Source organism: Heptranchias perlo, chromosome 2, assembly GCF_035084215.1.
Source record: "Heptranchias perlo isolate sHepPer1 chromosome 2, sHepPer1.hap1, whole genome shotgun sequence".
Lineage (NCBI taxonomy): Eukaryota > Metazoa > Chordata > Chondrichthyes > Hexanchiformes > Hexanchidae > Heptranchias > Heptranchias perlo.
In genome coordinates, this window is record NC_090326.1 from 117,566,146 (window position 1) to 117,589,802 (window position 23,657).

At 41.3% G+C, this 23,657-nt stretch overlaps 1 protein-coding gene across 1 annotated transcript in view; it reads right to left on the reverse strand.

Moving 5' to 3' along the window:
• Positions 1-16,970, reverse strand: part of LOC137342349 (tomoregulin-1-like) — a 224,748-nt gene extending 207,778 nt beyond the window's left edge. The window contains exon 1 of the mRNA XM_068006288.1: positions 16,400-16,970. Coding sequence (XP_067862389.1) covers positions 16,400-16,589 — 190 coding nt within the window. The 5' untranslated portion in view covers positions 16,590-16,970. The remainder of the gene's footprint in view (positions 1-16,399) is intronic.
• Positions 16,971-23,657: the final 6,687 nt, after the last annotated feature.

A 23,657-nucleotide genomic window follows, 5' to 3' on the forward strand; every position in this document is an offset into this window, starting at 1 on the left:
TGGTCTGCATATTTAAAGAAGAACTTTGCTGCCTTCCTGCAGGTGTCCAGCTCGCCTACTCAAAGGAGTAGGTTAATATTGGGACCCAACAGAAAGGCAGCAGGATGACAGGGGTTAAGTAATTCTCCTCATTTTAACTGCACTCCCCCCCCCACCCACCTCTGCACGGTTTCCACCACGTGGAGGAAGTTAAAATCGGGGCCAGGGTTTCTGCCACACTTCCGCCAAAGTTAGGGCAGCGGAGCAGAAGGAGCTCGGTGGAAATGTCATCATTCAAGATTAGATTGGATAGGTGGATGAAGGAAAAAGATATGAAGAGCTATGGGAACAGGGTTGGCAAATGTCATTAGGACCATTTATTCACATATAGGGGTAAACGCCAACACAGGCTGCTTGGGACGAATGGCCTCTTTCCGTGTTGTAACCTAGTTATATTTCTATGTAGGCTCCAGGGCCTTCTCACCAGCAATGTCAAAGTCCAGCCCTTTTGGAATCGCGAAGTTATGAAGGGCACAGCAAGCTACAACAATTCATGACACATGATCTCAAGCATATTGAAGAGCCCTTCCCGATGTGTCCAGGCAGTGACCAATCTAGTAGTGCCCCTATTCGGCTGTTTAGGCCACTCTTACTGGGGTCATTATCAATGGGAACAGGGGGTAGGCTTGTCATCCACAAGCCATCCATTAACCTGGATTTCTTCCCTGAAGAGGTCAGTGAGGATGAATACATTGTGACAACTTCCAGCATATCTGCCATTGACATGTAGGATCTTCTGCAGGTTGTTACACACAATCAGTACATTGAGGGAGTGGAAGCCCTTCCTGTTGAGGCAGTTGAGGGGATGTTCTATGGGAGCACACAAAGTAACGTGGGCACCATTGATTGCACCCAGGACCTTGGGAGAGCCAACAACACTATGAAACTATCTCGCTGCTGCCTTACTGTGATCCCAAAGGTGATGAATTTGACACCTTTCCTGTAAAGCGCAAAGGTAACCTGACAAATGCCTGCTCATACTGCAGCATGGCTGATGTTACAGAGATCGCCCATGGCTGCCTGAAATGAGCCTATGTTATAAACGTTGAGTGCAGTGGTCACCTTCAAAGCCAGAGAGCAGTATGGGCAAATAAGTGGTTGCAGGTCCTTATGGAGTAGATGATAAAGCTGCCATGCTCTTTGGTGAAGCGCACTCTTCTAATACATATCTCTTCAGTAAGGTCCTTACATGACCTGTGCTGCCTGTATATTCTATGGGAGAGGTAATATCTGGTGGACTGTGTCCTTCCTAAATGTTGCCTGACTCTCATTTGCTCCATTCTGTGCTGCTCCTCCTCCACCACTATAATGGCAAACAAATGTATGGCCATGCGGCATGCTATACCTGATCCTAAGAAGCCCTCACTGGGGTAAGGGGTGCCGAAAACCTGCTGATAGTATGACCCTGTCAGAAGCAGTGAGAACCAAATCCAAGTGTATGTAGGCAGGATGGCAAACAAACAATGCAAAAAGTATTTCCCAGCTGCAAAAATCATTAGTCAAATCCTGCAGTGTCTTCAGGCTCAGGAACACCTCACTTCCACCTCTCCCGGCAGATCCCGGCTACAGCTGCGCCTTATAATTCTCGGTCTAAGTTATCCTGAGTGCATTGCGAGTGTAAAAGCAGGAAACTCGGAGCAGTGCCACTGGCCCTCGTTATAATATGTGTAAATGCGGGACGTGGTGGGCGGAAGGGCCAAAAAGCGTGAGGGGTCTCAGGGGGAAAAAATTTAATGGCAAAAAAAACAGCAGAAATATCTGCTAGCCAATTTTCCTGCCACACAAATTTATTTGCCGATTTTACGCCCGGAAATACGCTAAAAACGGCAAGGAAATTCACCCCCATAGGCTCTCTGGGATGACTTTACTATAGTTAGCGTCTGCTCCGTATCATATCTTTTTTGAATACACACTTTGCATGTTATATTTGAAAAATGTTATAAAAAACCTTCCACAGAATTTTGACTAAAAAATAAAATAGATTATTTTTGTGGTTGCCAAAACTGCACCAGCAGCTTTGAAACTTTGTGGTGTAGGTTTAAAACCATCTTGCATGACTGAAAGTTCTTAATCACTACAGTTAGTGATGTGGTGAAAGAAATCTTTCAAAGCCTGATAAAATGAGGTATTGCATCGGTAGCCATGAAATATATTTTCTTATGAGAAGTATGACTTTAGAAACTTTTTCAGTGTGAATTTAATTAAAATTTTGTGGGATGTCAGTTTTACATTGTGGAACTTGCAGATGTATACAGTGAATTGGAAGAAAGAAGGAAATCTGTGTGCCTGTGAGAATATTAAAATACAAACTAATGGTTTACTGACAAGCAGCGGGTGCACACAAATTAACAAGACAGGCTGGGAGATATTTCCTGATAGAAACTGCATGAAAGAATAAGAGGTAGAGAGAAGGAATTCAAGAAAGAGAAAAACAAGCTGTAGCAGCAATTTGACATGACATTGCACAGGTATAATCTACAAAACTTGGTATATTTTTGAATGATTTTAAATATTATGATGTACATTTGCCAGATTTATTTGATGCATCTATCTATCTCACTAAAAAGATTGAATACCCTTAGCAGTGCCATTTTTATGCAACCTGAACTCCCTTCCCTGAACACCAATTCCATCTTCCTCCCTGACCACTGTCTCAGGCTGAACCAGATTGTTTGCAACCTCAGTGCCTTATCTGACCCTGAGCTCAGCATCTGATCCCACATCCTCTCCATCATAAAGTCCGCCTATTTCCACCTCGGTAATATCACCTGTCTCCGCCCCAGTTTCAGCCCATCTGCTGCTGAAATCCTCATCCATGCTTTTGTTACCTCCAGACTTTGCCTGACCATTGACGGCAGTGCCTTCAGATATTACCCCCCCCCCCACCCGCCATCGAATATAGGCCCTAAGATCTTGAATTCCCTCCCTAAACCTTTTCACCTCACTCTCCTCAATTCACTACAAAACAAACATAACGTTTTTTCTTGCACAAGACCTTGGCTTGGCCTCAGTTAGAAAACTGTGCCCAGTTTTGGTTCTCTCATGTGGTGGGGGTTATTGAGCTTTGAAGGTGGTGCAGAGAAGCACCACAAGATTGATTGTCAGTTCAAAACCCCTTAGCTATCCTGATATGCTGAAAGAGCTGGGACTGTACACTTCAGAGAACCATAGGCTGAGGGGCGATTTGATCGAGGTATACAAAATAATGAAGGGGCTAGATTATGTTTATGTGGAAAAATTATTTCAGCTGAATAAGAAGGACCAGGGGTCATGCTTACAAGTTATGCAATAGCAGAACTAGGTTGGATGTTAGGAGGTTCTTCTTTTCCTAGAGAACAGTAGACCTGTAGAACAGATTGCCAGCTCGTGCGGTGAATGATGATTCGCTGTATACTTTCAAGAGAAAGCTGGAACTATTTCAGGCTGGAAAGGAGATCACGTCATACAAGAGGTAGATAATATAAGTCAGGGCCAATGTGGTCTCCTAGACTAGTTTCGATCACCTAAAGGGGTCGGAGAGGAATTTTCATGATTTTTTTTCACCTAATTGGCCTAAGCTTTTATCTGTTTTTTCACCTCTCAGAAGATTACATGGTTCCAGGTTCATAGTGAGTGTCTGTATCATGATGAATAAGGCATCACGGCTATATGTGACATGCTAGAGAACATGTTGGTCTTTTCCTGTCCGGCATTTTTGTATTTTTGCATGTTCCGGATGAGCTGCAGTTTACATAGAACACTGGTGAGGAGAGGGCGTTCACGAGTGTTTTAGCAGCAGCGGGGTGAGTTAACGATGTAGGTGACTGATGTTACAAGTAGAATTAGACAGTCGTGTTAATGGAATGGATGTGAGGTTTGAAGTTCAGCTCAGGGTTGAAGTGAATAAGAAGAGTACCACCATCAGAGTAGGCCTGAGTGATCAGCTAAGAAGAGGGATGGGATTGACAATAAAGACAAAGGGCTCAAATTTCCGCAGAGGTTCTCCCAATTGTCCGTCATGACGGAGTTTACACCATTTCTCTGGGGTTTCCACAGATCTTCTTCACGGCTGCTCCTTCTGCCCCACAAATATATTTTTTTCATCTACTATGATAAATGGAGTTCAACGTGGGCAATTGTCAGGTCATCCACTGTGGACCCATGAAAGATAAATCAGAGTATTTTCTAAATGGTGAGAAACTAGGAATGGTAGAGGAGTAAAGAGATTTGGGAATTCAAGTACACAAATCATTAAAAGCCAGTGGACTGGTACAAAAAGCAATCAAAAAGGCTAATAGAATGTTGGCCTTTATTTCAAGGGGGCTGAAATAGGAAGGAGAGGAAGTTATGCTTCAGTTGTACAGAGCCTTGGTCAGGTCCCATCTGGAGTACTGCATTCAGTTTTAGGCACCGCACCTCAGGAAGGATATTTTGGCCTTGCAGTGGGTGCAGCGCAGGTTCACCAGAATGATATCGGGGCTTAGAAGGTTAAATTATGGGGACAGTATGCATGGACTTGGCTTGTATTCCATTGACTATAGAAGACTGAGGAATGATCTGATTGAGGTGTTTAAAATGTTAAAAGGATTTGATAGGGTAGATATAGAGAAACTATTCCCTCTGGTGGGAGAATCAAGAACAAGGGAACATAATCTTAAAATTAGAGCTAGGCCATTCAGGAGTGCAATCAGGAATCATTTTTTCACACATATGGTAATAGAAACCTGGAACTCTCTCCCAAAAGGCTTTGGATGCTAGGGCAATTGCAGCTTTCAAGACTGAGAGCGATAGATTTTTGTTAGGTAAGAGTATCAAGGGATATGGAGCAAAGAAGGGTAAATGAAGTTACATTGAGGTGCAGATTAGCCATGATTTAATTGAATGGCGGAGCAGACCTAAGGGGATGTTCTTATGTTCTTCTGAGGGCCTCCGCTTCTTGGTTGACAGGTTCTACTGAGCAGATTATCCACAGTGGACGATCCACCCAGTCGGCCTTAAAACTGGCTTTGGGGTCCTACGTACATAACAGAATCCTGATTTCATTGTATGAATCGACAGCTTGTTCTACTCCTCTCCTAATTTTCTTTTCCATTGGAGTCATGAGTGAGGTGTAAAACGGGCTGCCGATTCTCTATCACCCGTTTTCATCCAGCAATAAAAGTTAAAATTACCCCCAAAGTTGAGTCCAGTAGAATATCACAGCACAAATTACAACATCTCCAAGATACCTTTAAATTGGACTGAATAGTCTACAATCAACAATTAAATATACTCTTTGGCCAGTATTGTACAGCAGTGCCACTTGATATACCAATACAATATCCCAGGAAATGGCAGGATATGACCTGTTGCCCACAGTTTTCCACATGATATATTTCCTGTCTCACCTGTGTCATAAGGAGCAGATGGTAGCCTAAGTTATCTGGCTTGGCCCCCACTAGTGGACAGATTTAAAAATCTGCTTGGGGGCGTGATTTGCCACATCTCCATCTTCATCCTTTTCTGGAGGCACAGGCCCAGCACCCTAATATGCACCTATTTGTATGCTAATGAAATTGAAATGAGGGAGACAAGGCCTCCACCTGTTAGGCCCCGTCATTCAGCATTCAATGGTCAGCATAGGGATGCTCGGAGGATTATTAAGGGGCCTGCCCAAGAGCTAGCCAAGCATGGTTGTGCTCAGGCCCCAGCAGCAGCACGAAACTCCAGATTAAAAAAATCCATTTTCTTTAGGCAGCTCGCCAGCTGCTTTCTTCCTCCCATTGCACGAGGTCCCTAAGGCCTATCATAGCAAATCTCCACCCCAGTGTGGTGCGATTTCCCAGAACCATCAAAGAGAGTGAAAATCAAACAATTCTCCAAGGCTACTCCTGAGCTTCTCCTAGCTACAGAAGAGCATTAGAAGAGTCCTGAGAACAGGTCACTGACTACCCAACTCAGCTGATGATGGTGTTTGGTGTGGGAAGACTCAGAAAGGGAAGGGGGAAGAAAAGCTAACTTAATAAAATACACACACACACTCACACACACACATACACACACACACACACACACACTTGGGCTTCACTGTTCACAGGAAGTGTGATTACATTTTATTTTTAACCAGACTGGTAATTATCATCACACTAGCAACAACTTTACTTTGTGGTATAGCAGAATCAGCTTTGTTGTAGAATTTCTGATGGTGAAAAAATATATTTTTCCTGCTGAAACAAAATGTTTACCAATGATGATACAGCCAAGGGCACAAGTGCATGTGAAAAAAAATATTCAAGTCCTGCACATGGTTACCTGAAATATTCAGCCAATGTACTGTGAATGGTAGTAGGGGGAAAAAATACTTTTGCTAATGATAATTACAGCCAAGAGCAAAAATTATATGTAAACAACTCAAAGTTGGCTAATCTGTATTAACTTCTCTTAAAATATTCCATTCTTGCATTAGGGATGGTGAAACATGAGTACTGGGCTGTCATTTACAACACTGTTTTATGACTGAGGACATGTGGGGACCAAGTTCCTCCAGCAGCACAACTAAATCCCTAAACGCCAGTATAGTACGACAAATTTTCTGATAGCTACGTATTGATCTTTGACTTTGAAGCAACTTTCCACGTATGTTTTATCTTTTTGCTTTAGTTATTACTGCTTCCACATTGATGTATCCTCTGGCAACTGTATATCAAAAGATTCACTTCGATAAAATATATTTTTTCGCGCCAGACAGAAGCTGTGAGTTTAGTGCATGGCTTGAATCCATTATTTTCAAACTGTACATAGCTAGTTCCAATATGAGCAATTTCAAAGAAAAGTATTATCTTAAGTGAGATCTTCAAATCGGCTACAAAAAGAAAAAAAACGCAGATGTAGCTGGTGGCTCTACATTGCACCACTGCACTGTACATGCTAACAGTGGTGAACAATCCTTCATCAGCTTTATCTGCACTTACCAAGTGCATTGATGTGGCAGACTTAAAAGAGAACTCCAAGCTTATGCACAACCACAATCAAAACAATAAATTTCCTTTGTTATTAAACTACCTATACTAATTTTATAACATTGGCTCACGGGTGTGTTTTTCATGGAAGTAAAATGTTCCATTTGACTAGGCACACAGCATTAAATGGAATTTTGAAAATGCTGCAGTCTCACAAGGTTGTCATATCATTGCATTTTCATCAGCAGCAGATAACAGTGAATAGTTAAAAGTTCTTGTGCATGGCAAGAAATCACAAAAGGTTGGTAATGCTCCTTTCGGGTGCTTGCACATAGATGTCTTGTTGGGTTGAATCATTAACATAACTTTTACAACTGGCTCAAATCATTAAAAACAATCGGGTTCTGATTAATTGCTTTTTTGCACTAATAGATATCTATAAAAAAGATAGAAGGCTTTTCCATACAATGTTTTGTGCAATTATTAATTTTCAAAATGATTTCATTCCCAGATAATCTGTGCCAGCTGCACTGTGGCTGCAAGAATCCACCTTGACAATTAGAATTCTCAGGGCTGAAGGAATGGTAGCTGTAAACAGGGGTGTTATGGACTTATCCAAAAACAAACCCTGTGAATAAAAACCGAGTAGAAATGTCACTGACTTTTCAAGTCCCTTGGTTCACTATTCTTTACGACTAATGAAAATCAAGCAGTGAGTCATACAAAGTAACATCATAATCTCATCAGTTTACTGCTGTGCGCCTTCCTCTGGAAAACAAAACCTTTTGTCTTATGGAATAATGTAACGGTGAGCAGACACTAGAAAATTAGTATACAGATTAGAAATCTGAATAACTTTACTTCTCAGGGTAGCTATGCTACACGAATATTATGCTTGAAAAGTTGCATCTTAAAGAATATTTGAGCTTATGCAATTAATTTATCTATAATAAATTATATTGGAGTGAATGATTTTATGCATAGAAATCTTTTAACTAAAGCAGGATTTGATCTTGTCTGAATTTATTATGTGTGGGTTCTACTGGAATGAGTGGTGAATGAATTTTATTCAATGCGTAGCATGGTCTGTTGACCTTCTGCCAATGAAATGAAACACTGCCTGATGTTCACCTTGTACATGAAACAAAGAACTCTAAAAAATGACAAAAATGTTTACATACTTAGTAATAGATCCTATAAGTGAATCAAGAGGTTCAAATAAATCATGAATTGTGGAAATGACACGCATAGATTTATAAACATCAATTTGATTCCCGTGATTAGATTACAGTATTTATCCCACTCTGTGGTAGCCATTGTTTTATATAATACATCGGGTCTCCCATGGCATTGCTCGTTGTAAATTGGAGAATCTACTGGAATGAATTTTGAGTTTAGGGCCACCGTCCGGCAGAGTGGACGACCAGTCACCCACATTCGGTGAAGAAGCGGCATTGATTTTCAACTTCGGCCTCATTATTAATGGACCAGAGAGCTGCAGGCCTACCAATATCGGGCCGCCCTTGCTGGCAGAAAGGTAAATGTGGGGGTTGTCACCATCGCGGTGGGGGGGTGCCGGTGCGGCAACAGCTCTGATACTTATGTGTGGCCCAGAGGAGCACTCCCCACAAAAATAATTCCTTATTTATCTTTGCTGGACCTCTTCTCCTCCATTGCCTGTAGAAATGATTGGAGTACGCATGATGCACACTCAGGCCATTTCCAACCTAAAATGGCCCAGGGCCCCGATTTGCATATTGAGGTAGCCTACTGCCTGAACCAAGAAGGTGCTTCAGGTGCACATCGGTAGACCCTTTTCAAATGAAACTGGCCTCATCATCGGGGTTAATGAGGAGGTAAAGCTACCAACCCCATTTTGAGGCTATGACCACCCGTAGCACCAGGCAATACAAGTTAAAATCGACCCCACTGTTTACTAATAACTCTGTATGTCTCTCATACACTTTCCCTTTTCTCTGTATGTTTATCTCTGTGTTTCTTCTGAATGTCTAGTGCTCCTCTTTTTCTTTTCATCTGCATTAGAGAACTGGAAGTGAACCATGAGCTCCAAAACTCTGATGGCTGCGGGAATTATGGGGGTAATTTTAACTGAAATCAATGGAGAGTAAAATCGGATCGGGTATAAAACAGGTGTCCGACCTGAACCCGCCCAGTGGGTTAGGTTAAAATTACCCCCTATTTGTCTCTCTGTGAGTGGGTGGAGGCAGGGGTGTGCATCACCTTGTTACAGCTGCATGAAGAAACTGGAAGCCAGGGTCTGGGTTTGCTGAGTTTGGCATATTGAAGCCAGGGTCTGGGATAAGGAAGGGATGAGGGGTTGGGGCCTGACGATGCAGCTGTGGCTGTATTATTAATTAATTAATATATTAATATTATGTGCTGCCTGTATTTATTATTTTTTTTATTACTGCTCTGTAATTTGGACTGTATGTACTATATATTAGTGAATCTCCTGTAGTGTTGCTCAAAATAGACCAGATGGCAGGTTGCTTTACAACAACCATATTATAAAGCCATGCTATAACATTTACTAAACAAGAGGGTGGGTTTTCCTGGCCTTCTCCCCCAGGGAACATCCAATTCCCTAAAAAAAAACAGCTCAAGGCTTGGATTACTGGGTCTTTTCCCCTTTTACATTGCTCTGGGGTTTCCTGGTTTCTCTTTGGGGGTTGCAGAGATTGGCTTCCACCTACAATAGATGTACATCACTTGGAAGCATGTAAATGAGGTGCAAGGAGGCATTCAAGACCTTACATCTTAATTCCTTGTATGGCCACTTGCTGACGACCCTGTCTAAACAGCACGGCTCTGTGACATGCTCCTATAGGATCTGTGGGGATCCCGGGGGCAGGCCGAACACTTCTGATGAGGACTGCCTGCAATTTATTTTGTCTCCCCTCCGGATGTAAAGTCTAATTAGGGTCTTCTGTTTGCCGATCTCCATTGGCAAACAGAAGGTCCTGATGTCCGAGGTCCACCATACAGCTGCAGGTTGTAGGCCTCAAAGGCTTGCAGCTGTGTCTCATTTTCCTTCCCTATCTACTGGTGTTATACCCTGCCAAATGTGAGTCTGTGCTGTGGGTGTCCCCAGGCCATGTTAGTGGCCTGGGACAGGAAATCGTGGTGATACTAGGGTTGGAAGGAGTGGGCAGAGTTGGTTAAATCTGCCCCAATGTTTATTCTATTAAGGTGGAGCTGTATCATTTTAAGGCCACAAAGATACATTGTTATGAAAATAGAGGCTCAATTCAATCTGAAGTTAGTTGTTTGGTGAGGGATCTATTCAGGGTGAAATTTCAGAGTTTACAAGTCAGAAACCAGGATCAAATGACTGGTTTCCGTTTTCTTTTTCTAATTGTAACTGGTAAGATTTTTTTAAGTCATTGGCTACTGTCGTTCTGATACCCATGTTTTAATAATGTGTTTTCTGTTGATTGGAGACTTTTGCTGTTCATACAAGTGACTGGCTTTCTTTCTTTTTTTGTATACCAGCCAAACAAATGCAAGAAACTTGCCCAGAATAAATTTCATTATAACTATGTGTGACATGATATTATAGAACCTTAGAAGTTACAGCACGAAAGGAAGTCATTCGTGGGCATCCGAAACATACGTCTGTGCCGTCTCTTTGCTAGAGCAATCGAAAACCAATTCAACTACCCTGCTCTCTCCCCATAGTCCTGTATCTTCCTCTGCTTCAAATATTTATCTGCCATTCCCTAAAAAGATGCAATGGTCTCTGCCTCAACTACTCCCTGTGGCAAAGCATGCCATACTCTAACAAAGCTCTGTATAAAGACATTTTTCCTGACTTATATCCTCTCTCTTTTAATGACAATTTTTAATTGATAATGACTGGGCAATAACTCCCCAACCGTAAAGAAATAGTCTTTCCCTAGTCACCTTATTATAACCCTTCATAATTTAAAAAAATCTCTATTGAACCTCTTCTTTGCCTTTTCTGTCCCAGTATCTGAGGTCTCGCCAAATAACTATAGTTTCTTATCCCTGATATCATACTGGTATATCTATGCATCTTGACGATCCGGATTCTTTCCCCTCAGTCTGGTTCAGTAAAAACTGAGTCGAATACATTTTAAAGTTCAACACAACTTTAACAGCAGGGTTCTTAGTCTGCAGCATTGATTTGGACTCCTGATAGAGTCCCTCTATGCTGGCAGAGCAAGAACAAGAAACATACAGAAATCCACACGTTTTTATACAGATCAATAGGGGTTGGAACATACTTAACGATGGTCAACACCAATCATAAGCCGGGCATAGGTTGCCATGCGAGGTTACATTATTGCCAGCCAATCATAGATCGTCCATGTGCTGATCATGCTGCTGTTAGACATCAAAGGGGATACTTCCTCACCTCCAACCTGGAATGTTCTTTCCTGTTCCTTATCTCCCAACTTGGAATGTCTTTCAACTTTGGCTAAGCTCGTTACCTATATTGATCTTCCATAAACATGGAGACATTCAGACCAGTCCTTGAATCACATCAAAGACTCTACATTGATAAGACAATGCAAACCTGCTGACTACGCAAACATATGGCCCAGCAGGAGGCCAGGCCACCTGTACCAATCTCAGTTACTAACTAATTAACCCTTTCTAACCATTTTGCATTCTGCTTCTTTGCCACGTAGGCATCTTAATATTTTACCGAAAACTGGCCACGTAGGGATTCTCATCTCGTCTGTATGATTTCAATTTATTTTCTATAATGGGTGCCCTAAACTGCACATAATACTCTTAATTGCTACGAAGGCCTAACCACTGCCTTGTACAAATTTCTTTCTTTCTTCTACAAATTTATCATTACCTCTTTGTTCTTGTACTCTATGCCTATATATATAAAACCCAAAAAGCCATTGGGTTTTTTATGGTTTTATCTACTTGCACTTGCACTACCATGGAATTATGTATTTGAACCCCAGGTCTCTCTGCTCCTCCACATTCTTCAACATCTTTCCATTAAGCTTATGCTCCCAATCCTTTGTTTTCCTCTAAAAATGCATTACCATGATGGGCATGAAATATGTGCACACATACTATTTTTATTACATTACATGAATAGATTATTATTGCTGTGTTGTACAATTATTATTTTTAATCAATTTCCCATGGTTTTGTACATTGTAAGAAGCAGAATTTAATTTCTCTCTTACTTGTTTCTGTTGTCTTTATGTTACTGTTTGTTTCTCTCTATCTCTCGTCTCTTCTATTTCCCTTTCTCTTTTCTTCAGCTTCTCTCTCCCTACCTCTTTTTGCTTCTCTTTCTATCCTATTCTGCTTCTCTCTTTGCCTTTTTCTTCTTTCTTTGAGTAGCTGTCACACTCTAAAGTCTGTTATTTTTTGACAGTTTGTATTCCACAATACTGTGCATTTCCGCATTAAAGAAATGTAAAACATAATTGCATAATGTATACATAGATTTCAACAAAAGTACTAATTTTGTAGGCTATCTACAGTCTAATGTGACACCTTGGCTTAGAAATGACAGATTTATATGTGGAGTACCATTAATATTATGATAATCCACCTTTAATAAGCATTGTACAATAGCTGTTTTTCGGCAAGTCACACATCTAAATTAAAAAATGGTTTTGGCATGGAAACTACTTTACATGGATAGCACATCAATAATTTGTGTGCAATCACATGATGCATTCTTTTCCCAGTAGGCATGCCCTATGTTTTGTAATTCAGATCAGAAAGCTGTATCTTGTTTCTTTCAATTCTTCAAAGACACAGTTTCTTCATGACTCTCACAAATCTACCCAACATCTTTTATAAGAATACATAAAAGGATATAGAGAAATGGCAGGGAAATAGGATTAGCTCTTCAGTTGAAGAGCTAGCACTGGCACAGGCACGATGGGTTGAATAAGCTATACATTTTATGTGGCCAATTTTAACCTTGGAGGACATCGGATGGGCAATTGCGCCTTCTGGCCCCTCAATAATCTGTAAAAAAATAAGCACCTTACCTGGTTTTGAAGTGGCTTGCAGCGGTCCCTTTAATGACCACTGGTTATGCTGTTCATTACTAGTACCAATGGGTGGAGCATGTGAGGTACACACTCTGCCCATTGGTTCCTCAAAATTGCATCGGGGGTGTAGGACCCCAATTTGCATAATATAAATAGATCTCCCCCGAAACCGATGGGCACCTGGGTTGTTCATGTGAAAGCCCCATTGAAAATGCCGGTGGGATGATCACGAGTGCGAAAGGGGTAATAAATTCAGCTCCACGATTTTCAAAGTGTTACTGCCCTGTTGCCATCTGAAAACAGGGATGAAAGTTGCCCCCTTCGATTCGATAATTCTATGATTCTGTGATCTATCATTTCTTACCTTTGTCATTTTTTCACGTTCTAATATTGTTGGCCTCATTACTTTTTATGACTTCAATTGGACCTATCACTTCTTCTCCATTGCTAAAACTACTTTCAAGAAACTTGATTTCCAGTTTCCCAACAAATACTTGTTTGCCTCTTAACTCTCTAGAAAATATAAGTCCAAGGCTTGAATACTGCTCACATGTTTGAGAGGCTGTTTCTGGATGGAAAAGCTTGTCATTTGATAAGAGATCCATCCCTCACCTCTAACTCCAATCTTTGTCTCCACTGGAAACTTTTGCTTCATTTCATTAATACAATCATAATGATTGCTCCTCTAATCTCTCCTCACTTGTTTCTTCTAAACTGCCAACATACCACCTTTTGTGTTATTTCTTCTCCCTACATCTTCACTGTGTTGAATCCAGCACTTATTGCAGATTACCATTCTAACTATTTTTCCTAGGGCCTCAGAACTCCTACCTCCTTCAGTCTTCCCTCCCTCCCACATTCATGGCATTTCATGTATAAATTTGCCATTTAAAACCAAAATTTAGTGTCACCCATTCATTCCTTCCTGATTCCCTGTTTTCTTTTGATTATTTCCAACCTTGGTGGTAACCTGGGTTTCTCAATTAGAAAATATATCAAAGGCATGTGGAACCCATGTAGCACAGAGTAACTTTCTGATATGCACAGTTAAATCCTTTAAAATTAATTACTACTTCCCTAAGAAATTCATACACCAGATCAGGATTGTTATAAATTACATCAATACCTCAATTATTTTAACAATTTACCAACTAAATGTTAATTAAAATTGAATTTACTAACCTATTGTTAACGTTAGTACATTAAAACCTTTCCACCATCTACAAGGCACAAGTCAGGAGTGTGATGGAATATTCTTCACTTGCCTGGATGAGTGCAGCTCTAACAACACTCAAGGAGCTCAACACCATCCAGGACAAAGCAGCCCGTTTGATTGGCACCCCATCCACCACCCTAAACATTCACTCCCTTCACCACCGGCGCATCGTGGCTGCAGGATGCATCTATAGGATGCACTGCAGCAACTCGCTAAGGCTTCTTCAACAGCACCTCCCAAACCCGTGACCTCTATCACCTGGAAGGACAAGGGCAGCAGGCACATGGGTACACCACCACCTGCACGGTCCCCTCCAAGTCACACACCATCCTGACTTGGAAATATATCGCCGTTCCTTCATCGTTACTGGGTCAAAATCCTGGAACTCCCTACCTAATAGCACTGTGGGAGAACCTTCACCACACGGACTGCAGTGTTCAAGAAGGCGGCTCACCACCACCTTCTCAAGGGCTATAAATGCTGGCCTTCTCAGTGACGCCCACATCCCATGAACGAATGACAAAAAAGGTACCGAGAACTTTAGAGAAATTGGTCAGTTAGATTCTTGATTACTTTTGGATTCTTGGATGTGTACAAATAAGGTAGATTAGAGTCTAAAAGGGGCAATGAAAGGCCCCGGCAAATGTTTAGTGTTAAAAGTATTGATAGAAACATGTAAAATGTTATGTATGATCTCTATTTTGTCTGTTTAATCCGTTATTTTGCAGGAATTGCAGGTGACTTTATAACATGAAGGGTTTGAAGTCGGTGTAGCGATGCAGTCAGGTGACCATGATAGGACATAAACCGTTAGTGGATGGAGGCATAAACTAGCAGCCAATGTGGGGAAATGAAAGGACACAGAAAAAAGTTATCGGAGTTGGATTCAACTAGGTTAAGTTGCTTTTTTTCTGTGAGCAAATCCTTTGTCTAAGAGAACTTCATTAACGTATAATAAAAGTTTGCTTTGCAAAACATTGTCTATAAGTAGCAATGAGTGTTTTCGAGTTTTTTTTTCCGCCAGGCAGTGGTTATTACCAATCTATGTGATACAATGCATACTTCAGAATTTTGCACGGATCAAGCAAGTAAACAAAAAACTTACAAAAGTCGTTAGTATGTCCTGTTTATCACCGTCTCTTTACATGTTATTGCCCTTTAAAATAGCAAACCCCGCTTCCTCACGAACTGTAGTATACAAGCATATATATTTAAAGCACCAGAAAAAGAAAAACAAATTAAATTGAATAAATTCTCAACTACGAAAGCAATATAGCATTTGAACACATTTCCCTAAACATTGATTCGATTCTGTATTTATACACTGGAGATGTTATAGTGGATCTCATACACTGAGCAGTTGAAACGGACTGCTTGTGAACGAACACACCTCAGTGTTAAATTTGCATTGTGCTTCGCACTGTAAAGGCAGACATGCAAGGTTGGCTCGCTATATAGACCACATCACGGCGGGGATTTTTAAAATTATTTTTGAGGGCTGCACATTAAATTAACGAATAATGGCCCGACAGAAAACTCGTTCACATTCTGCAAACATTAAAATTAGGAGCTTAAGTTAAAGTGCCTTTCCATATTGCGTGTAATACTGACCTACAAAAATCAAATGGCAAAAAGTCAAAGGTTTTACTGAAGATTTCACCTTGGTGTATATATATATATATATATATATGCTATAAAAAAAAACCTTCATGATTTTGGTGGTATTTCTGACCAACGGACCATTTCAAGCTTCCAGTTTTCTCGGTCAATGTTTTGCTCTTTATGAACAAAAAAAGACCTTTTGTTAAATTTTTAATGGTGAAGGTCACGTGAAGTCCTAGGGGATGCTCCATCTTTCAATCTTATTGCTGGCCAAGGGTGGGTTGGGGATGATGGGGGTGGGGTGGTATTCTCCAGGCGATTTTAATGCACCTGCTACTCCCCTATGCAACATCCATTCAAAGAGCATATTAATGTCCCTCAGCAACATCAAAGCACCCAAGTGCTACATTCAATCTGTCACATTTTCCAGGAATTCTTTCTGTCTACAACTGCCCCTTAAAAAGAAAAGACGCAATGATAAGTCTAGATTCACATTCTGATCGGTTAACTAATTCTCATCCTCTTTGTTCTCGGGCACCGGGCTGAGTATTTTTTTTCACCCCCCCCCCCCCCCACCTCCCGGTTCTTTGTTTCTCACCCACCTGAGCAGTTGGTGCCTTTGCCTTTGCCGCTTTGGCACTCGGCACTGGACAGCGGGTTGGCGGCCAGTCCTGCCGGCAGGCTGGTGACGGCGAGCACGGCGAAGAACCAGAGGCAACAACACACGGCCGACGAGGGCGAAGGTCCGGCCAACCTGCGCTGAAGAGGGTGAAACAACTCTGGCATCACCATGACTGGACGGGACTGAAGGCGAACAAGCCCCGCTGTGAGGATCCGAGGGAGGGAGGGAGGGAGGGAGGACACACAACACACGCCAAGTAGGCGACAGCGGCGGGCGGCGGCAGCTCCTCAGTCAGCGAGAAGAAGCGCTCGTCCTTCCTGGAGCATCACCTCCTCGCACCATCCATCCCCTCTCGGTGCTGCACAATCCCGGCGCCTCTTCTTCTCTTCACTCTCTCTCTCTCTCTGCTTTTATCCTTCTATTTCTTTCAAAACAGCTCCTCAGACTCTTCCCCGATTTGAAGTGAACGCTATTAATAAATGTGAGGAGTTGTTGAGTTGATGTTTTCCTCTCTCTCTCTCCCGCTGTCCCGTCCCCCCCCCCTTTCCCCCTCCCCTCCCCTGTTGTCCTCCCCTCTCCTCGCAGACACACGGGCGGATTCGGGGGATTGAGCCACAGAAACAACAAAGGAGACGGCGGAGCAGGAGGGGGAGTCACATCACATGACCGCGGGGACACCACACACATTAAAAGAGGCGAGGGGAGGGGAGGAGTGAGGGGGAGGGGGCACCAGTGGACACTCTGACAGCCATCAAAACAATAACAGCAACCTCATTCTCCTGCTCGCCTTGGTTCACATTTATTTTAAACTACACGTCGAGTGTCTGGAAATAACTCCAAAAACACGCTCGTTATCCCGACTTTTGTTCATAGTTGACACATAAATAGAAATGAAGTGTTGGTGAATTTGTATCCCTACTTACTGCAAAAAAAAAAGGCTCTGTCGTTTAGAGCAATCGGAGGTGAAAAACAGGACGACGTGTCCGAGTAAATATGAATAAGCAGTAAACAAGAGTGAGTGGAGGGAGCTCTGTACAACTCGATATCACCTTTACGTTTCATTTAAGTGTATAGGGATTTGGCGAATACTCTACATGTGAGACTGAAACGGCACGTTTAGTAACTGAGAACCAATTAATTTCACTTTGTGGGTATTGGGTAATGTATTACGTAGTCATTATACTTTCCAAAATATTGATACAAAATCGCCCACACACAAACAAATGACTAGCGAAACAGACTGGTCTGTAATATTGGAAAGCATGTACTGTGCGCAATTCTATCCCCATCCCCCCACATTTATTGTGCATGTTACTGGGGGATCTTGGTTATGGAACTTGATTTTCAAACACAGACATCAATCCTCCAGTTCAGTTAGTTCCACGGTGCAAGGCGGTGATAAATAAGACGAATGGAATACTAGGATATACAGCCAGCAGCTTAGAGCAAGTGTTAAGAATTTCTCCATAATGCATTAGTCAGACGACTCTTGGAAATTTACAACCAAATATTGGCTTTCTATTCCAAAATGACATGATATACTTGCTTCCGTGAGACATTTCCAACAGTGAGATTTTATATTTGAAAAAGGCACTGATTATCAATCCGTAGATTTAATCACAGCTGTTCAGTTTGTTATAGTGAACGGAACAGAAATAGATTAAACTCTTTTCACAAAATCGGCAATTTCACTGGAAATAAACGAGACAGAACAGTAAGGCTGAATGCACATGTGGAGGATTTTTTGGGGGGAGGGGTCTCCTTTTGTTGATTTGGGTCATTCTGCAAACGTAAAGTGGTATCATTTCGGATTCGTGTTTTTACAAAATGTCTCCGCGTGTTGCTGCCGTCTCCTCTTTTCCCCGTAAGTTTTTCCCCATTATGGGTGTTGAGCAAGTGATTGATGATCTACGATCTATAGATCTGTATGTCTTCACTCATATTAGACGAGCGTGCTCTCTCTCTCTCTCCCTGGTCATACAGTGAGACATATATTTGCCTTCCCCGTTTGTCTCGCAAGACTTGGGCACTGCCTGATAGAATTAAATCTTCGGATTCGGCTTCAGGAGTACTCAAATGTTGGGTCCTCAAGACAAATTTAAATATACGCAAATACTCAACATTACCTGACAGGGTGTGAAAGAGAGCATCGAAAATGATTCATGCGTAATCAGGTGTTTTGAAGATTGAATAAATATTACGATTAGAAAAGAATAAATTTTTTAAAAACACATAATTCAAGTACTGTGTTTCAAATAATGCATGGCGTAGCTAAATGCCAATAAATTATTTTGTAATAAGTATGGGTGGTAGTAGAATAATGGCAGAGGGCTAGGAACCTATAGGTGTAGTAGAGCAACAACTTACATTATAAAGTACCTTTAACAGGAAAAACGTCCCAAAGTCCTGCACACATAAACCATTGAAATTGGATGGAGAACCAGGAAGGCAGTGATCGAACCACAGAACTTTACAGCACAGAGGGAGACCCTTTAGCCCTTCTTATGTGTGTCAATTCCTTGCTACAGCAATTCAAAACTAATCCCATTGATTAGGAGGGGCGATTGAAAGTTACATCAGATATATGCGTTCTGAGGAGGTTTTAAGGGAGGAAAGAGAGCTCGAGAAAAGACAGAGGTTTAAAGGAGGAAGATCGAAAGAGTAAGACCAAGGCAGCTGAAGATTCTGCCACCGACGATGGAGCAAAATAAATCGGATGTACAGAAGTCAGAGAAATGGATTCATCAGGAAAGGATATAGTCCTGGTGGAGATTGCAGAGGTATAGCAGGGCAAAGCCATGGATGGATATTGGATTATAACCTGGTGTTGTAAGACTCCTTACATTGGATTTATAGATGAAGACAAGGATTTTGAATTTGATGTTTTGGGGTACGGAGCTATTGTAGGTCAGTGAAAACAAGAGTGATGGGCAAGTGAGACTTAGTGCAAAACAGGGCACCTGCGGCTGATTTTTTTTTGTATAAATGGGAGTTTCAGAATAGAGGATGGAAAGCCAGCAAGGACAGTATTAACCTATTCAAGTCTGGAGATAACAGAGGCACGCATTCAGTGGTGGATAAGCTGAGTTAGGGACAGAGCCTAATTAGAGAATCAAATCCTACAATCATTTCATTTGTTAAAAAGAAGCTTGATAGATTTCAAATGTAGTATAGTACCTAGATGTAAGATAACTTCACAATATCTATAGTTCAAGTCTGAATTTTAGGATTTAGAAGACAACAGTGGTAATCAAATTCAAATTAAGATTTATTCAAATCTTAATTTGAATAAATGTCAGGATGCAGAGGATCACGTCAGGCATAACATTTTTATTCAGTGAATGGACAATTAATTTGAGTTGGGTCTGCCTGTTGATATATATATGATTAATGGGTAACCAGCACCTTTCTATTTATACCATGGATGTAAATAGAAAGTATCAGTGTTAATGTTTCTCTAGTGGCTTTGTATAACAATATCGTAATCACATATACAGTGACCAGAGCAATTCTTCCTCGGCAAATTCATTTCAGTGTGTTCTTCCATTAAAATTGTTTCCAATGTTAGATTAATTGTTTTATGCATTTGTTACCTCCCAGACTCGACCTGGCTGGCCTCCCACCTCCACGCTCCATAAAATTGAGCTCATCCAAAACTCTGCTGCCCATACCCTAACTTGCACTAAGTCCTGTACACCCATCACCCCGTGCTCTCTGACCTACAATGGCTCCCGGTCTAGTAACACCTCAAATTAAAATTCTCATCCTTGTGCTTAAATCCCTTCATGGCCTTGCCCCTGCCTATCTCTGTAAACTCCTCCAGCCCTACAGTCCTCCAAGATCTCTGCGTTCCTCCAATTCTGGACTCCTGTGCATCCCCGATTTTCATAGCACCACTATAGGCAACCATGCCTTCATCTGCCTAGGCCCTAAGCTCTGGAATTCCCTCCCTCTCCTCCTTTAAGACACTCCTTAAAACCTACCCCTTTGACCAAGCTTTTGGTCACCTGTCCTAATAGCTCTTTATGTGGCTCAGTGTCAAATTTTGTCTAATAAGACTCCTGTGGGATGTTTTACCACGTTAACGGTACTATATAAATGCAAGTTGTTGTTGTTTTGACTTTGATTCTCCAACTCTTCCTTATTTGGTCCTCTGCATTTAAATAAAAGCTCACTTAAAATATTTTTAGAGATCATTCTACAACAGATGAAATAATGAGAGAAAGCTCTTCTGACAGCTCAGTTGGTAAATGCACTACCGAGTATGGAACTGAGCTATAAAAACATGGAAGATCCAAGGTTCGTTCTCTTAGCTGTACTGATTTAGCTGATCTCAGAAGGGTGGCAGTAAGAATACTGCAATTGGCCTCTTGGTCCTGAATAGAACAATCATCCAGACTCCCCACTCCTGGTGATTTTTCTGGAAAATACACTTGTGTGGATGATAGGTGAGGCTCAGCTGTGATGACATCCATAGTCAAATAACCTACCAATACTTATTGCCTATGCTTATACACAATGAAAGGTGAAATAAGTTTGGGCAGGCTTAACCCAATTCATACTAGACATGAATGCATAATCCAAAGTTGCTTATAATTCAACAGAAATTGACACAAAATGAGCAATTGCACTTAGAATTGCTGATGGGAGAAATAGACCAAATTCAAAATGATGCACTAAGGAATGTGATTCTAATGTTGCAGCTAAGGCATATTAGCAGGGAAAACGAGAGGGAATTTTGCTTTGCATGTCTAATCCAAGCTATGCCTGATCTGAAAATTATTGATGCTGACACAGAGTGCCAAAAATGGAGAAGTGTTCTGTTCCCTAGTGCTGACAACCCTCACCCTGATGAGCTCAAAATATTCTCTAAAAATATAATGTTAAACAAATCTATAGAGACAACTGTTACACGCATGTCAGAATGTGCAAGACCATATAATAAACTTTATAATGTCAAATAAGGATGAGTCTCTCATAACAACCCACCTACTGGAAACAATAGTGTATATTTGTCTATGTACTGGTAATCCTGTACAGCTAAACGATCGAATAATGTTGTACATTAGTAAACAATAGGAAATGAAAGCTATAGCCATTTCTATGAAGTAAGAAACGAAAAAATAAAGCAGCAAAGTCTAATCTGAATAGGTTGTAAGGATAAGAGGAGGTGATTCCTATCATTAATGAGATTGGTTCATATATCACAATTATCTTTTGTCTTACACACATTTTTCACTCCTAGCATGCCTTCTCTGATTAGGGTTTGTGTTAAGAAATTTGAAGGATGCTTTCTTCAATGGTTCAATGTACCAAATCTTAAATCAATGCAGAGTACAAATTATGGAAACTAAACCCCTCAGCCTCAGTGGCAAAATGCATTGCCTGATATAGCACTAAGGCAACATGGACCATAAAGGCCCCAGTTCAGTATCTGATTGAAATCGAATTAACTGATCTCAGCCAGGGCAGCTGTGTGGACAAATAAATGCTAGCGACGCTCACATCCCATGAACGAATAAAAAAAAAATTGGTAGCCTGAGTATCCCAGGTTATGGAGCAGAAAAAGTCAACTAGGATTTCTGTTCCTGATCACGAACAAGCAGCTCCTGGTGGAACTTCATGTACGGAGATTTTACATGAGGATATGGTTGAATTCAACTGTAATTACATAGTTACATAGTACATAGTATTTACAGCACAGAAACAGGCCATTTGGCCCAACAGGTCTATGTCGGTGTTTATGCTCCACATGAGTCTCCTCCCACCTTACTTCATCTTACCCTATCAACTTATCCTTCTATTCCTTTCTCCCTCATGTACTTATCTAGCATCCCCTTAAATACATCAATTAACTAGTTGGTCTTCGCTGTCTGCATTCATATGTGAAAAATGGCTACTTAGACGAGGTAGAGGAGGGCAGAGTAAGAATATCAGCCCAAAATTAAAGAGAATGATGAGGTGTGCACAACTGGACAGCCTGAGTGAGCAGCCAGGAATATTAATGGACTCAAGGCCACAAGCTGTAAGTGCTTGCGAGAGCCGATCAAAGTGACTACAGTTTTGCTGACAGGAGAAAAAGTCAGTAAGTGGAACAACACAAAAAAAGCATGAGAAAAAAAATCTTTAATTAAAACCCCTTTGTGCCTTGCAGAACTCTTACATTTAGGCTATTACACCAATAATGATATATCATTAGAGTCCTATGTGACTGCAAAAGACACATAAGTTATAAGCATTGCAAACCTTAGTGAGTTATGACTATCTTTCACACAAATGAAAGTATTCCTGTTGCACACTGCCCATGGCAATAAAGTTTTACTTATTCGGTGTATTTACTTTCAAACATATTCATGGTGTAGGTTGTTAATGGGGAATGTCACTATATCATGGAATATTTTCAATTTTATACTTCTGCCTCTCACATGCTATAATTTTCTTTTTTAATTCATATATTTTGGTGAATGTTTTTGTTCATCATAGAGTCAGATGTCAATGTTGGGAAACAAACAATTGAATCATCCTGTATGAATATCAAACATTCCCAGGTGAACAATGCTGAATAAAGCTCCCTCTGCTTTGCTCCAACCTTAATTTACCCCAGTGTACCTTAACCCCAACCTCACCAGAGACTCCCTGAACGTACCAGAGTGGATCTGTCCTGAGTTGTCAACATCAGGGAAGCCACGAATTAAGATTTATGATCAAAAAGAGTGGCACGGGCAGTAAACCCATTTACACATTGGGGTTAATTCAGTATAAATCAAAGGACACCATTTTGTTACTATACAGGCCGCTGGTCAGACCTCATCTGGAGTACAGGGCCCAGCTTTGGTCCCCCCACACGGTTGATGATATAATGGACTTGGAAAAGGACCAGAGGAGAGCTACAAGAATGATTCCTAGCTTAAAGAACCTCAGCTACTCAGATAGGCTCAAGGACCTTAGTCTATTCACTTTACAGCAGCATAGACTTAGAGGTGACCTGACAGAGATCTATCAAATGATTAAAGGGCTGGATAGCACGACTATTGGTAGATTATTCCAGTTTAACAGATTGGGGAAGACCAGGGGACATGAGTTTAAACTATGGAAGAATATGGGATAAACAGGATGTTAGGCAGTTCTTCTTTTCCCAGAGAGTAGTGAGCCTCTGGAATACATTGCTGGCTGGTGTAGTGGGTGCTGACTCTCTGCATGCCTTCAAGAGGGAGCTGACTGGGGCAGAGATTGCATCA